Source organism: Cyprinodon tularosa, unplaced genomic scaffold, assembly GCF_016077235.1.
Source record: "Cyprinodon tularosa strain WSP-4 unplaced genomic scaffold, ASM1607723v1 ctg756, whole genome shotgun sequence".
Classification (NCBI taxonomy): Eukaryota; Metazoa; Chordata; class Actinopteri; order Cyprinodontiformes; family Cyprinodontidae; genus Cyprinodon; species Cyprinodon tularosa.
In genome coordinates this window covers 17,463-31,997 of record NW_024039514.1, presented here as the reverse complement: position 1 = coordinate 31,997, position 14,535 = coordinate 17,463, and the positions used below count along the sequence as shown (strand labels likewise).

The 14,535-nt window shown below is 41.3% G+C and overlaps 1 protein-coding gene across 1 annotated transcript in view; it reads right to left on the bottom strand.

The window, feature by feature from the left end:
* Window positions 1-14,535, bottom strand: part of tango6 (transport and golgi organization 6 homolog (Drosophila)) — a 58,579-nt gene that overhangs the window by 27,039 nt on the left and 17,005 nt on the right. Inside the window, exons 11-13 of the mRNA XM_038270227.1 lie at window positions 6,516-6,719; window positions 5,542-5,685; window positions 5,025-5,423 (exon numbers count right to left, since the gene is read on the bottom strand). Coding sequence (XP_038126155.1) covers window positions 5,025-5,423; window positions 5,542-5,685; window positions 6,516-6,719 — 747 coding nt within the window. The remainder of the gene's footprint in view (window positions 1-5,024; window positions 5,424-5,541; window positions 5,686-6,515; window positions 6,720-14,535) is intronic.

Here is a 14,535-nt window from a genome sequence, read left to right as displayed (position 1 = left end):
GCAATGTTTCATGCAGAGGGAGCATAAAGGCTTCAGGTTTTTATTGTTTCAATAGATAAATACATAAAGTATTTGAGGCTGTTATAAAACAGCTGTTTTTGTTCCTCTTTGTTTTATATTCATAGATTTTAAAGATTGTCAAACAAAACGGCATATCCAATAAACACTCATATGAGCAGTTTTATTTAATACACACATCTTAACTACTCTCATCACACATTGTGAAAGTACAGCACAAGAACAGGCTTTTAGCTAGCAATGCATACGGCCGTAAACAAATGACAAATTGTACGCCCTGTTTTTTTTTTCCTGGAAATTTTGCTCAAATGTTCAGAATTTCACAAGAAGCAGATACTGGAATTGGAAAAATTGACCTTCAGGATGCTTGATCAAAAATCTGAGAAGCTGATCTGGGAGCAGGCATGAAGACAGACAGCGCTGCTGATGCAGGTCGCTATTATCACTGCACTGAAACTGTGGAAACCTGCCGGCAAAAATATATTTGCCTCTATTATTCTGGTGCCTGCCAAAAAAGGCTAACATCTACTTCCAGTTCCCACGGACAGTAGGCAGCTGCTGCTGGGGATTCCCATGACAGCGCACCGCACAATATTTTCAGGCAGGATCGTAATCTTGATGAACTTACTGCGCAGATGATGTTTTAGGTGGACTTTCTTGCATTAAATATATCAAAACTACTTTTTACCCATTTATCACAGCAAATATAGCAAAGCCGCTCTCTGCCACTGAACAGAAGCAGGACAAACATCTGTATACACTTAAAGTTGCAGGGAAGCGGCAGTTCAAACCGCACATTTCCGAATTCTCCTAAGTCGTGTACGACTTTACACGAGGGAATGAAGTGAATGTGATTGGTCAATTATCAAATGGTAAATGGCATGTACTTATATAGCGCCTTTTTCAAGTCAGGAGACTTGACCAAAGCGCTTTACACTACATTCATTCACCCATTCACTCACACACTGATGGTGGCAAGCTACATTGTAGCCACAGCTGCCCTGGGGCTCACTGACAGAAGCAGGGCTGCCATACACTGGCGCCACCGGGCCCTCTGACCACCATCAGTAGACAATGCAGGGGAAGTGTCTTGCCCAAGGACACAACGACACTATAAGTCGGAGTCGGGGCTTGAACCGTCAATCCTTCGATTTCAGGGCAAACTCCTACATCTAATGCCACTGTTGCCCCCTTGATGGGGGCGGGATTGTTGTGGTTGAAGGTTCGCAAGCAAGTTTGATTGTGGCCGGTGTCTCAGAAGCATCTTGCTAACCAGTTAGCAACTTAGTGCTAGTAGGTTCCCAATGCGAAATTCCATCGGGACCAAGTAGCACTAAATTGGTGACTTAGAAACGACACTGTCAAGGAACGCTATGGACAGAGGAAACATGCAAGAGGAGGAGAGTTTAGTGTGGGAGGTCGTGGATGAGTCTCCTCTGTCATCCATTTTTTATTTATAGGAGGAAAGCGGGGATGAAGATGTTGTGGAAGAGGACGCCAGGGCCGCAGAAGCTTGATTTGGTGTAGAAGGCTTACAGCCGTACATGTTTGAGCCCTTGCCTCGCAACGCTGCCAGTTCTGTTAGCTCTACGCCTGCTGAAGACACAGACGTCCATCCCAGTGAACACTGGGACGGAACTCAGTGTGAAAGGAAATTATTCTGGTTTCTTATTTCAACCGCTGCGTATATTAGCTGCAACATAAGAATCAAGATACTCTGAAGGAAAAAAATAGATTGACAGATGACCGTTGATATATGATTGGCCGAATTTAGGTGTTTATAAGCTGACGTATAACTAACTTTCCTGCATTCAGAAAGTTTAAATTTCCCCGGTCCCCCCTACGCCACGCAAAGCCTAAATGGGATACACCGAGTTATACGTCTTTTGAAATGTTCCTAGCTAAAAGCCTGCACAAGAAGATTTGGGACCATTAAGCCCCAATATAAACACACAGACGAGTACTCTACTCTCATGAGGCTTGGATCCACTGGAGGGAGTAAATAACCATTGATTTGCTACTTTTGAAAGAAATCCCTCCACTTGAGGCATTACCTTTCCTTCCTGATTAATTATTGAGATATATAATTCATTCATTCATTCATACAGACGGACGCACGCACATAAACTGAACATCGTGTACTTTGCTCAGGGAATAGGAAATGTTGGAAGCCAAAACTTTTGCACCTGACCTTTTCAGGTGAAATCCATCTCTTTTGAAGAGGTATCTATTTTCCCAGAAGATATTAAAGTTATGAATAAAGCCATCTGATCTTGCAGAGGGGACTCGTTGGATCCATCTATGTTGAATCCCGCTGTTGATTTAATCTTCTACTGAGAGCTTTTTCAGATGTCAACCAATGAACACTTTAAAATGTCTCTGTTCCGCTGTGTTAAGCAGACCAATCATGCCTCTCTTGAATAATTCTGACTTCCTTTTAGAAACATTGACTAAATTCTTCAAGGTTGGATGTAATTCTGTGCTCTATGTGATCCTCTTTGAGAGTCCAGACAGCATGCTTAAGTCAACAATCCCAATTTCTGTTGTTTGGGTGGAAGTATTTAATCTGATTATCTGAACACCATAATCAGTTACAGTTATTGTTCTTAGTTTAGTAGCTAGTTTGTAATGATGCTAGGGATGCACGATATAATCTGCCCTCTATCAGTATCAGCCTGTATCGGCCTTAAAACTGAATATCGGACATCGGCCACCCCTCCGATATTTAATCCAATATTTGATCAGCTTCTGAGTTTCTAAAGTCTAAAAAAAAAATTAAAATACTACTTCTTCTTCTTCCTCAAAAATTCTTTTTTACAGACTTAAAAACTTCTAAAGACGAGGGAAAAATATTGATAGATTAAAATATCACAATATCTTCATATGCTGATATATTGCCATTTAAAAACACCATATCAATCTCTTTACTAATGAAATATTGCTATATGTCATCGTTATGCTACGAAATCCCCTGAAAAGTCACGAAATTTTGCCATATTTTTATATGTTGATATATTGACGCGGTATCGATCTATTTCACGAGATTTTGAAAGTAAAATAGATCGATACCGCGTTTTTAAAAATCAATTTGATATCAGCATATGAAAATATATTTGAGTATATTATTTTTCAAAGTGTCAGAAATGGTTAACAAAACTGCTATTTTCAATGACTACTTATTTTTGTCCAGCATTAACATCGGTATCGATATTGGTTATAGTTTTAAAATATCGGCATATCGGATATCGGACAAAATCCCAATATTGTGCATCCCTAAATGATGCTGTTTAGTAGAAAGCTGAATGTTCTCATATCTTTGACTGTTGTCTGCAAACAGACTCTTCCCTTCAGGGTTAGTATCCTATAGAGCAGCAAACCTGTTTTTTAGTGGAAACGAATATTCTCAGTAACCTCAGATGCTCATTCCTTATCCTTTGCTCTGTGAACAAATGGATTTATGCACCTGTCGTTACTTGGAGTGGAAGACATGTTTCTCTTAAGTCTCAGCCAGGTTTTATCCTCTAGACGTGGCGTTCACTCAGTCATGTCTATTCTCAGATCTCGGCTGAATCGTTTGTTCTTTAGCTTTGCTCCAAGAGTTTCCCAGTGAGGGCTACCGGTTTGGTTATTGTCATTAGAATCAGCACCTTTTTTCTTGGTTGCGTTGGTTAGTTTTTGCTGCAAGGTGTTGCTGTTTATAAGTACTGGTGGAGTTATCTCAAAGAATTCAGTTTGTTTAACTAGAGACGACAGGAAGTGCGCTTCCATCAGAAAAGCTTGATGGAAATGAAAAAAAAAATGAATAAAGTCCTTTAAATTTGCAAAAATGTTTTAACTCTCGCTAGAAGTGTCGTTTTACTTTAACAAAAATGAGTTGATGCATTAAACAGGAGAAAGAAACACTTTTATACAACTGTTATTTATACAACAATTGAAAATATCGCACAGTATATGCCCGGCTTAATGGGTCGACAGTAGAACTCTATCCAGTGTAGAAAAGGCGATCCAGATTTCTGCTCTGAATCCAGACTATCGTCAGCCTTACAGACGTCATTATGAATGACAAACTGGGACTACAGCCTTCAGGAAAAGAACTATAAAAAACAACGTTCCCCAAATGTAAAGGAAGGCTGAATCTCTCTGTTATGAAACCCAAACATGAGGGTGTGAACATTAGCGTGTGTCAGAGAGAGTACAGGAAAGAACTATTTCTTGTTAAACTGGTGGCCGATGTCTATAAGGTCTGACACACAAAGGACTTGGCAGAGCTAATAGCAACGGCTCGAGACATCAGGAGGTCCCTATATTAAAGGGATTAGCTCCATCCTAGTGTCAGCACTTCTCTCATAGCGCTCATGCGTGCACATCCACCGTGACTTAGTCCTTACCGATTAGAAGTTTTCAGCCTTAAGGGCTGGTTATACTCCAGCAGCAGTGTGTCACAGTGAGCTTGTCGCAGATATTTTTGATTTATGCCCAGTATCGAAGTGTGATCCGTGCTATGTTATTCCACGCCACAACACAAGAGGGACAACAGGAACTAGCTCTGGGTCTAGATACGGCCGAGGCGGTGAGGAGGCAAGTTTGTGCGACAACCGAGGGACATGAGTGCGAAAAAGAGCGGGGATCCAGGTGGAAAAAGGGTCCCAGCGTACTCGCGCACCTCTCTCTTCTAGCTGGTCCATCTTCACCAGTCGTTTTCCACAATGGCGGTCATACAAAAGAAACAAGCCGGTAAGGTACCAAACAGGAAATACGCATAGTGTAGAGCGGATGTAGATTGACCAATCAGAGGCCTCCTGTCTGCGGCACTGTGTGCAATTTGGGAGAGGTGCAGCAGAGTGTCTGCGGAAGGGGCGGGGCTATATCTGCGTTAACTGCGACACACAAGCAGAGGACCTGGTTTCTGAGTATAAATCAGCCTTTAGTGCTACCAACCTACGCATTCATTGGGTTTCCTTATTAATAGGTTATGATTAATGACTAACAAAAGGGAGGACACAAACCGTGAGGATCTTCTCCTGAGCCTGGAAGGCCTCTGGGTCTCTGCGTCGCACCATCTGAGTCATGACTCTCAGGGCAACGGCTCGGGTGGGCACATCAGGGTCACACGCCTCTAGCATCCAGTCAGACAGAGGTTTGTCGTTAGGATCTGCCTGGCTTGAGCTGGATGCCCCTCCCCCATCTGTAGGACAGTGATGCTGTGGGGCCTGTTGGGACCTGCTGTCATTTCTGTCCGGACCAGCAACATCTGCAAGGTTTTCAGGCCTGTAGGCGCCATGAGTGGCAATGACAACTCTGAGGTTGGACGCCAGATCCTGAATGACGACATCAGGATGCTGCTGAGACAGCGCCTCCAGAGGTGTGAGCAGGCGCTGCATGCAGGAGTAGTCCTCTGGGCTGACCTGTTGAGTTGAAGGAAGATTTGTTGCATAATTCAGTCCATACAATGTCAAGAAGTTATAGATGACCTGCTGCATGGGTGCAGGTGAAGGCGCCATGCGTAGTTTCAGGGGCGTGTACCTGAGGTGCAGACAGCAGAGTTGCCAACAGGCCCATCCCCATGCTCAGAGTCTGACTCTCCACTGGGTTCCTAACACTTGCTCCTGAGGGCCCTTTCAGGCCAACACAGGCTCTCTGGAGCAAGGACGCCATGAAGTCCACAACCTGCAACACATTTAGAAGCAGTCCGTAAAATGCGAACTCTGCTCAACGATCAAGAAGCTTACAGAACCAACTTCTGCAGCAAAAACTGTCCGTAGTCCAACATAGAGCCATCAGGGATGGAGGTCCTGACACCAGTCCTGGTTTCCAGGTTTCTCAACCTGTTTTGTCGTGCTGTTGGGCTCCTTTTCAGAAAGTTATGACTCAGTTTTGGTTTAGTTTTGTCAGGCCTCAACAAACTGCTCAAGGCCGGTTCAAAATGTTGTAGTTTCATAAATTAATAATAATTAGGATAGAAAACGTAACTCTTTGATCTTCAACTGCAGACACACATCGCACTGCATGTAAATTAAAAACGACATTGGATGGACAGTGGAGCTCAGCTGATGTGTATTATAGAAAACCTAATTCGGGTTTGAGAACAGACGACAAGAAATGACAAATAATTGTAGACCAGATATAGAGTTGGAAAGCAAACATGTTGAGATTGGAACCTTTTAACCTATAAATAATAGAAAATATAGATTTTGATCAAAATATTAAAAAGCAATCAAGTGTGCTCTGTTTAAAATCAATATTTTATGTATTTCAATGTATAAAATAATGAAGAATAGCAGCAGAGGCAATAAAAGGACATTCATAGGGTTGTGGACTAGAGGATTAAAAATCATATCACAAGAAACTGAAATGTAACTTTAATATCTTAATGGATACCATAGATCATGAAAAATGAGTTTTTAGTTGATTAATGAAGAAAAGAGTGAATGGGTCCGTTGACTATTAAAATAACAGTTAGTTTCAGCCCTACAACCACCCATCATCTCTGTACTGACCTGTGAGGTCTTCCTCAGCAGCTGATCATGCTGCAGGCAGTCCACCATCACAGCCAGCACCTGAAGAAGCGCCAGCTTCTCAGCTTGTCTCTCTGCTCCACCCAGCAGCTGCTGCTCCATCTTCAACAGCGTCATGGCTGCCACTTCCACCTCATCCTCATGCTTCACCTCTTTATCGGCTGTCGCAGCCCAACTGGTCAGCTCCTGCAGGATGTGCAAGGTCAGCGATTCAGTCAGTAAACACCTCTAATAAGCATGAAAATATCCACAACAGGATGTTACTTTGGAGGCAAAGGTTCTGATATCTATTTAAGGAGACCCACAGGGCTGGTAAGCCCAGTTCTTCCCATAATGCACAAACGTGTGGAACAAACGTGTGGAAATAGTCTAAAGCCTTTATTTAACCTCAATTAACCCAAACTATGCAAATTCCATATTTGTGTCCTGACACCTATGGTTGAGGTTCACCAATGAAAAAAAAAACCCTTTCCACTCTCAAACTGCCTTGATCCATCTCTTAGGTAATTGCTCCGTTTCAAAATCATGCCCTTTACTGTTTGTTGTCATCAGGGCAAATAACCACTCCCCCTATCTGAGTCCGCCCTCTACCAGATGCCATGGATGCCCAGCATCCAAACAGACATGCCTAAGCTAAGAGTTTAGCTAAGCGCTAACCTAGGAGCTAAGCTAACAGATTAGCTAAGAGCTAACCTAAGAGCTAAGCTAACAGTTTAGCTGAGAGCTAACCTAAGAGCTAAGCTAACAGTTTAGCTGAGAGCTGACCTAAGAGCTAAGCTAACAGATTAGCTAAGAGCTAACCTAAGAGCTAAGCTAAGAGTTTAGCTAAGAGCTAACCTAGGAGCTAAGCTAACAGTTTAGCTGAGAGCTGACCTAAGAGCTAAGCTAACAGTTTAGCTGAGAGCTGACCTAAGAGCTAAGCTAAGAGTTTAGCTAAGAGCTGACCTAAGAGCTAAGCTAACAGATTAGCTGAGAGCTGACCTAAGAGCTAAGCTAACAGTTTAGCTGAGAGCTGACCTAAGAGCTAAGCTAAGAGTTTAGCTAAGAGCTAACCTAGGAGCTAAGCTAACAGTTTAGCTAAGATCTAACCTAAGAGCTAAGCTAAGAGTTTAGCTAAGAGCTGACCTAAGAGCTAAGCTAAGAGTTTAGCTGAGAGCTGACCTAAGAGCTAAGCTAAAAGTTTAGCTGAGAGCTGACCTAAGAGCTAAGCTAAGAGTTTAGCTAAGAGCTAACCTAGGAGCTAAGCTAACAGATTAGCTAAGAGCTAACCTAAGAGCTAAGCTAACAGTTTAGCTGAGAGCTGACCTAAGAGCTAAGCTAAGAGTTTAGCTAAGAGCTAACCTAGGAGCTAAGCTAACAGATTAGCTAAGAGCTAACCTAAGAGCTAAGCTAACAGTTTAGCTGAGAGCTGACCTAAGAGCTAAGCTAAGAGTTTAGCTAAGAGCTAACCTAGGAGCTAAGCTAACAGATTAGCTAAGAGCTAACCTAAGAGCTAAGCTAACAGATTAGCTAAGAGCTAACCTAAGAGCTAAGCTAACAGTTTAGTTAAGAGCTAAGCTAAGAGCTAAGCTAAGAGTTTAGCTAAGAGCTAACCTAAAAGCTAAGCTAAGAGTTTAGCTAAGAGCTAACCTAAAAGCTAAGCTAACAGTTTAGCTAAGAGCTAACCTAAGAGCTAAGCTAACAGTTTAGTTAAGAGCTAAGCTAAGAGCTAAGCTAAGAGTTTAGCTGAAGGGCTGAATGAAGAGCTAAGCTAAGAGTTTAGCTAAGAGCTAACCTAAGAGCTAAGCTAACATTTTAGCTAAGAGCTGAGCTAAGAGTTTAGCTAAGAGCTAACCTAAGAGCTAAGCTAACATTTTAGCTAAGAGTTTAGCTAAGAGCTAAGCTAATAACTAAGATAAGAGCTAAGCTAAGAGCTAAGCTAAGAGTTTAGCTAAGAGCTAAGTTAATAGCTAAGATAAGAGCTAAGCTAAGACAACAAGAGAGTGTGGGGTGTGGGGAGGAGGTTGCTGGTGAAACCTGTGCAGCGTTTCTGTCCAAAGCGATGCTCTGTTCAACCAGCGTTCCAAGCGACTGGTTGATCAGAGAACTGATTGGATCAGTCCGATAAGTTTCAGTTTACTCTCTGACAGTCATCTAGTTACCACTCAAAGCTGTGCATCCTGGGAAACGGCAGAGGTTGAATCCTCGAGTAAAAAACTAAAATATAGGACTAATTTTACAGAAGAATAATCATCTCTCTGAAATGAGTTTTTGGAACTTGGGATGTCTGCTGTTGTATTTCAGGGAATTGCTTTCACAACATTGATTTTTATTTAATGTTCAAACAGGAAAAATGCGCTGGAGGCTCTATTCTTAATATTTTGTATTTTCAAATGTAGAATACTATGAGACCTTTAAATGTGACAGAATTAAACTGGGTGACTGGGGTTGATTTTTTTTGCACATCCTGCTCTCAATCATTTAACTAACTGTAATATATATATTTAAAACAGGAAACGTTAACTTCACTCTACTGTTAGATAGTTTCCACATTCTAAGTATCGAAGCAGAGCTAAATATAGCCAAGAACACTGCGCATGGGGACACTGTCAAGGTTTTTCCAATTTTTCAGACTGACTGACCTTCATTTCTATAAGTAATGATGGCCACTCGTTTTTCTTTACTTAGCTGCTTTTTTCTTGGCATAATCCAAATTCTAACAGTCTATTCAGTAGGACAATTAGCTGTGAATCCACCTGATGGTCACAATTCCATTTTTAAAGCAAGAAATCCCACTTATTAACTCTGACAGGGGACACCTGTGAAGTGGAAACCATTTCAGATGACTACCTGTGGAAGCTCATCAAGAGAATGCCACGAGTGCAAACCAGTAATGAAAGCAAAAGGTGGCGACTTTGAAGAACCTAGAATATAAGACATATTTTCAGTTTTTTACACTTTTTTTGTTGAGTATATAATTCCAAATGTGTTAATTTATAGTTTTGACACCTTCAGTGTGAATCTACAATTTTCACAGTCATGAAAATAAAGAAAACTCTTTGAATTAGAAGGTGTCCAGACCTTTGGTCAGTACTAGGGGTGTAAATCACATCCATCATGTCGATTCGATTCAGTATCGATTTCCTGACCCAACGATTCGATTATTTTCGATACTCAAGAATACACCACGATTCGATTAATCGGTAATTTATTTATTTATATATCGTTGTGCATTTTTTTTTTTAGAAACAACAGCAAATAACAGAAGTAGAAACGTTGCATAAAAAAATACTGCAGAAAATCAGTGCAATGCAATACCTCGGCTCCAGACGTCTCCGCCCCCTCCGCAAACGCTCCGCTGCTCCTCTCCCAAATTGTAGCTGACCGCAGACAGGAGGCCGGTGTAGGTACCAGATTGACTCGGGGGCCTGCACCTTTTGATGACGTCATAATATGGCAACTCCGCCCGTCACTATATGGCAACGCCACTCGTAACGATATGGCAACTCCACTCAAACAAACTACATTGCGCCCGCGGTCTCTATTTGTCACAAATCTATTTTATTTAGCCAATAAACGGTAATCGTTTGGCACTGTCTGTTAATTGACCAAATACCTATAATACATTAAAACATAAATTTTTCATTAATTAATGCGTCCGCCATCTTAAATGTGGCAAATCTGCAGTTTCTCAGTCACTTAAACAGTATCAGAGGGACTTTAATCTCTGAATATACTTTGTATTCGTAGTATTTTTGTTTTTGTAATATTACAAGTTTATTTTTTGTATCCCTTTAGCTTCATTCTCCTGAATTTATTCTCGTTACAAATGCAGACCGCGGGCTCAATGTAGTTTGTTTGAGTGGCGTTGCCATAATGTGACATCATCGGGAGGCGCAAGGCCCATGGCGAATTTGGTGAAGTCATCGGAAGGCGCAGGGACCATGGAGAATTTCTTCGTAAAATTGTCCGTTTACATACCGCAATCCCGCTTTCGAATAAAACCTACACCCCGCTATAATTACTTTAGTAAGCTGTCCAGACCAATCAAAATGTTTTGCGCAATTGTGCAAACGTTAAAACAATTATGTATTGTGACGTCATCAAAAGGCGCAGGCCCCCGAGTCAATCTGGTACCTACACCGGCTTGTTTTGTTTTTATTACCGAAATTGCGGAAAACTACTCGTGAAGTTTGACCCGCTAGATGAGTGAGGTACGCGAGAACGCTGGGACCCTTTTTGCAACATTTTTCAGTTAATTAATGTGTTCCATAACGTTTTGGATGATTAAATGAGTCATTTCAGATTGAACAAAGGTATTCTCGGCCGCCCTGGTGGTCTGTGGGGGAAATACCGCACTTGCAATTGCAGGAGCCCTCGACCCGCACCCACAGGCTCAGAAGTCTCGTGAGAGTCAGTCTTGCTTTACGGCGAGAACTGCTACACGCCCCCAGTTAAAAGCATTCTCGTTGCTAGCACAGTGGCAATCTTTGTGCAGTTATGCTACGTTCACATCGGACGCAGCAAAATCGCGTCTGCTGCTTCATTTTTGCTGCTTGTACCAGTTAGTTCTGACGCGCGGCTGAAGCAGCTTTGCTGCTCTGGCTGCGCGGTGCAAAAGTGTGTCTGACACGCGTTGGGCGGAGCTTCACTATCCTTTCTCTGCCTTGCAGCTATTTTTGCTGCGATCATTGGGAATAAAGTAGTTTTAATATGTGTTTAAGTGAGAAAATACACCTAAAAACGTAATCAGTGCCGTCAGTTCATTCAGATTATTATCCTGCCTTCAATATTTTTTCTGTCTGAGCCGCTCAGACCCCCACATACCAGCGGTGCGCCGAAAGTAGGGATCCCTTCATCAGCAGCCTCTGGCCGGGTCGACTCCTCGCGGTTCACTGCGGCAGCTGGTAGGTGTTTTTCATCTAAATAATCCAAACTGCATATGTGACCCTGCCTATGAAAACCCAGCTAAAGTCATTTTTTGGTGAATCTCAACTTAATGTATAAAACCATTCTACACAATGTTAAGAATGTATTCTGAAAAATTCAGATTGATATCTCTAAAATTCACAGAGTAGGGCCATATCAAAGATTGTGCTGCATACGGGTTCAGAAAAACTGACTTTTGAGAAATTCCAATGTAAAGATTTGGAACTCAAAATTCTAAACTAAAAATACTTTCAACACTGATGCATCTTGGAATCACAATTATCCTGGCAGTGTGTCATACACCAAATTCAAGTTTAGATTCTGCTTTTTCAAGTAATATCCAACAGATGTATATAAAAATGTTCATGTTTAATAAAAATGGATCTATTTAGTATGATGATCATGGCGAAAAAGCATAGAAATTACACTAAATGAATGTCTAGGTGGTACCAGATGAAGCTGATTATGTAAGCAGTTGCATAACACAATACCATGATGTTACTATCAGATCATGTAGTCATGTTATTTCATTATTATTATTATTATTATTATTATTAGTAGTAGTAGTTGTCAAGTGATTTGATCTTTGCTGTGCTATTCCCACACTTGAAGGGTTGTATTAAGCTGAACATTAAACTGGATTCCACTCAATGACCAAACTGTTGTTTCATTTTTCCCTTTTTTATTCTTCTTCTTGTGTTGTTTACAGGTTTACAGAATCATTTAATTAAGCAGGTGAAAAACCTTTGAAAGAAATGAAACCAAACAAGGCATTTACCATATAGCAAATTGTAATAGTTCTGAGAAATGCAACATTAAATATATTTATGAAAATAGACTATGTTTTTAACTTTAAATTAAGACCATTTAGTTTTTAATTATCATAAAAAATGCATCAAAAAACGTATTAACGCATTTTAACCGAAGCAGATTTATGGAGGTTATTTAACTCCATAGATTACATGAATTCTTAAATAGCAATAATAAATAACCACTGAGTGATTTTTAGTTTGTTTTAAATATGCATAACATAGACTATGAAATTTCATTTTAACTGTTAGAAGTCTATTTTAATCACACACAGAAGAAAGATGCAAAAATTACCCCGTGCAACAGTTTCACAAACACATTAATTTGGATTGTTCAACCGCAATGTTAAATCACTGGAAAAAAAAGTTACACCAGCATTTTTTCCAACCAAATAAAGCAAGCAAGCAAGACTTACAAGCCAAAATTTTCATGACGTACCGTGTGAGTATTTATAAGCTTAAAACTACAAACAAACATTTCCCGCACGTCTCAACGGCTCATCAGCGCGGCGCATACATTCTTTTCACAACAGAAATGCAAGCTTACCGGCTGTCTGTTCAGTCCTTTGCTTCCTTAATACACATTTTGCACAGCTTCTTCCACTGCCCGAGTAAACGGGGGCTTTTTATTTTCATGCTGCGATCCTCTGCTTGAACTAGGAAGTTTGTCTCACCTTTTGATTGACTGATTGATTGCACACAGGTAAACTGCGCGCTCACGCTTAAACAGCTGATGTAAACAAAAGGGGCGTTCGCCGCAACAGTAGTTGGTTTATAAAATCACAAAATACGCTATTTATCATGTTAGAAATTGACTTTTAAACAAGCCATCCATAAACCTCAGTACTTAATCTATCATTTACAGCAATAATCTCATATAGCACAATTTTGACATTTTTATCGATATGACAGCTTTGACGACCTTTATTGAATAATTAGACGTTGCGACTTTAGCCGGGTTCTCATGGGCGGGGTCACATATTCTGCCGGCAGATTTCTGCATTTTAAGTTAATTTAGGCATCAATAAACTGTTTAAGAGGAGTGATCATCAGCGCTGTGTCTCTCTCCCTGCATCAGATGCTTAAACGCGCTGCTTCAGCTGCTCAGACGTGCTGCGCCTGCTGCTCAAAACGCGCCGCGGGACCTTTTGCTGCGCCTTGACGCGCGTCAACCATTGACTTTGCATGTAAACTCGCTGCTTCTGTCGCGCCAGCTGCGTCCAGTGTGAACGCAGCATTAGTCATTCGCTGCGTTCGCCTGTCTGCTAAGCTCAAAACAACCGGGCCTGGCTTGACGGAGAAACCAGGAGAACAGCTGTGCATATTTACGACAGTGCACTTTTACTTTCGCCCTCTGGGGGTAGCCTCGCTGGAAAATCAACACCGGTTGCATAGTGTACCTTTAACAGGACTTTCTTCCAGTTTCTTCTGGAAGATATGGGGGATGTTTGAGCTGTTGTTTACAACGCAAAAAGAAGCTCCACTTCACAAAGTGTTTAAGAACCAACATAACATGAATGTTTATATGTTTACTAATATGCTGAAAACATTTGATTACCAAAATATGACCAAAGAGTCCTTTAAGATGAGTTGTTATCCTCCATTCTTTTAAGTCGCAGGGAACTTATATTTAAATGTCAAATCATTCTGGCTTAAACGTATATAAATGTACTCTTTATCAGACCATATTGTCCCAAAGGTTAGAAAATGTATATGTAAAAAAAAAAATCCTGTCTTAATATCTGTGTGTGTTTTTTTCCGTTATCTTATGCAGGCCAGTTAGCTATACATCAGCCTGAACACCTAAATTTGGCAAATAGGTTATAGCAGTTTGATTCATATGTCGCAGCTAATATACGCAACGGTTGAAATGAGAAATAAGAATCATTTCCTTTCCCATTGAGTTCCGTCCCAGTGTTCACGGGGATGGACGTCTGTGTCTTCAGCAGGCGTAGAGCTAACAGAACTGGCAGCGTTGCGAGGCGAGGGCTCAAACATGCACGGCTGAAAGCCTTCTACACCAGACCAAGCTTCTGCCGCCCTGGCGTCCTCTTCCACAACATCTTCGTCCCCACTTTCCTCCTCTAAATAAAAAATGGATGACGGAGGAGACTCATCCACGACCTCCGACACTAAACTCTCCTCCTCTTGCATGTTTCTGCTGTCCATAGCGTTCCTTGACAGTGTCGTTGCTAACTGCTACTTGGTCCCAATGTAATTTCCCATTGGGAACCTCCTAGCACTAAGTTGCTAACTGGTTAGCATGATGCTTCCGAGACACCGGC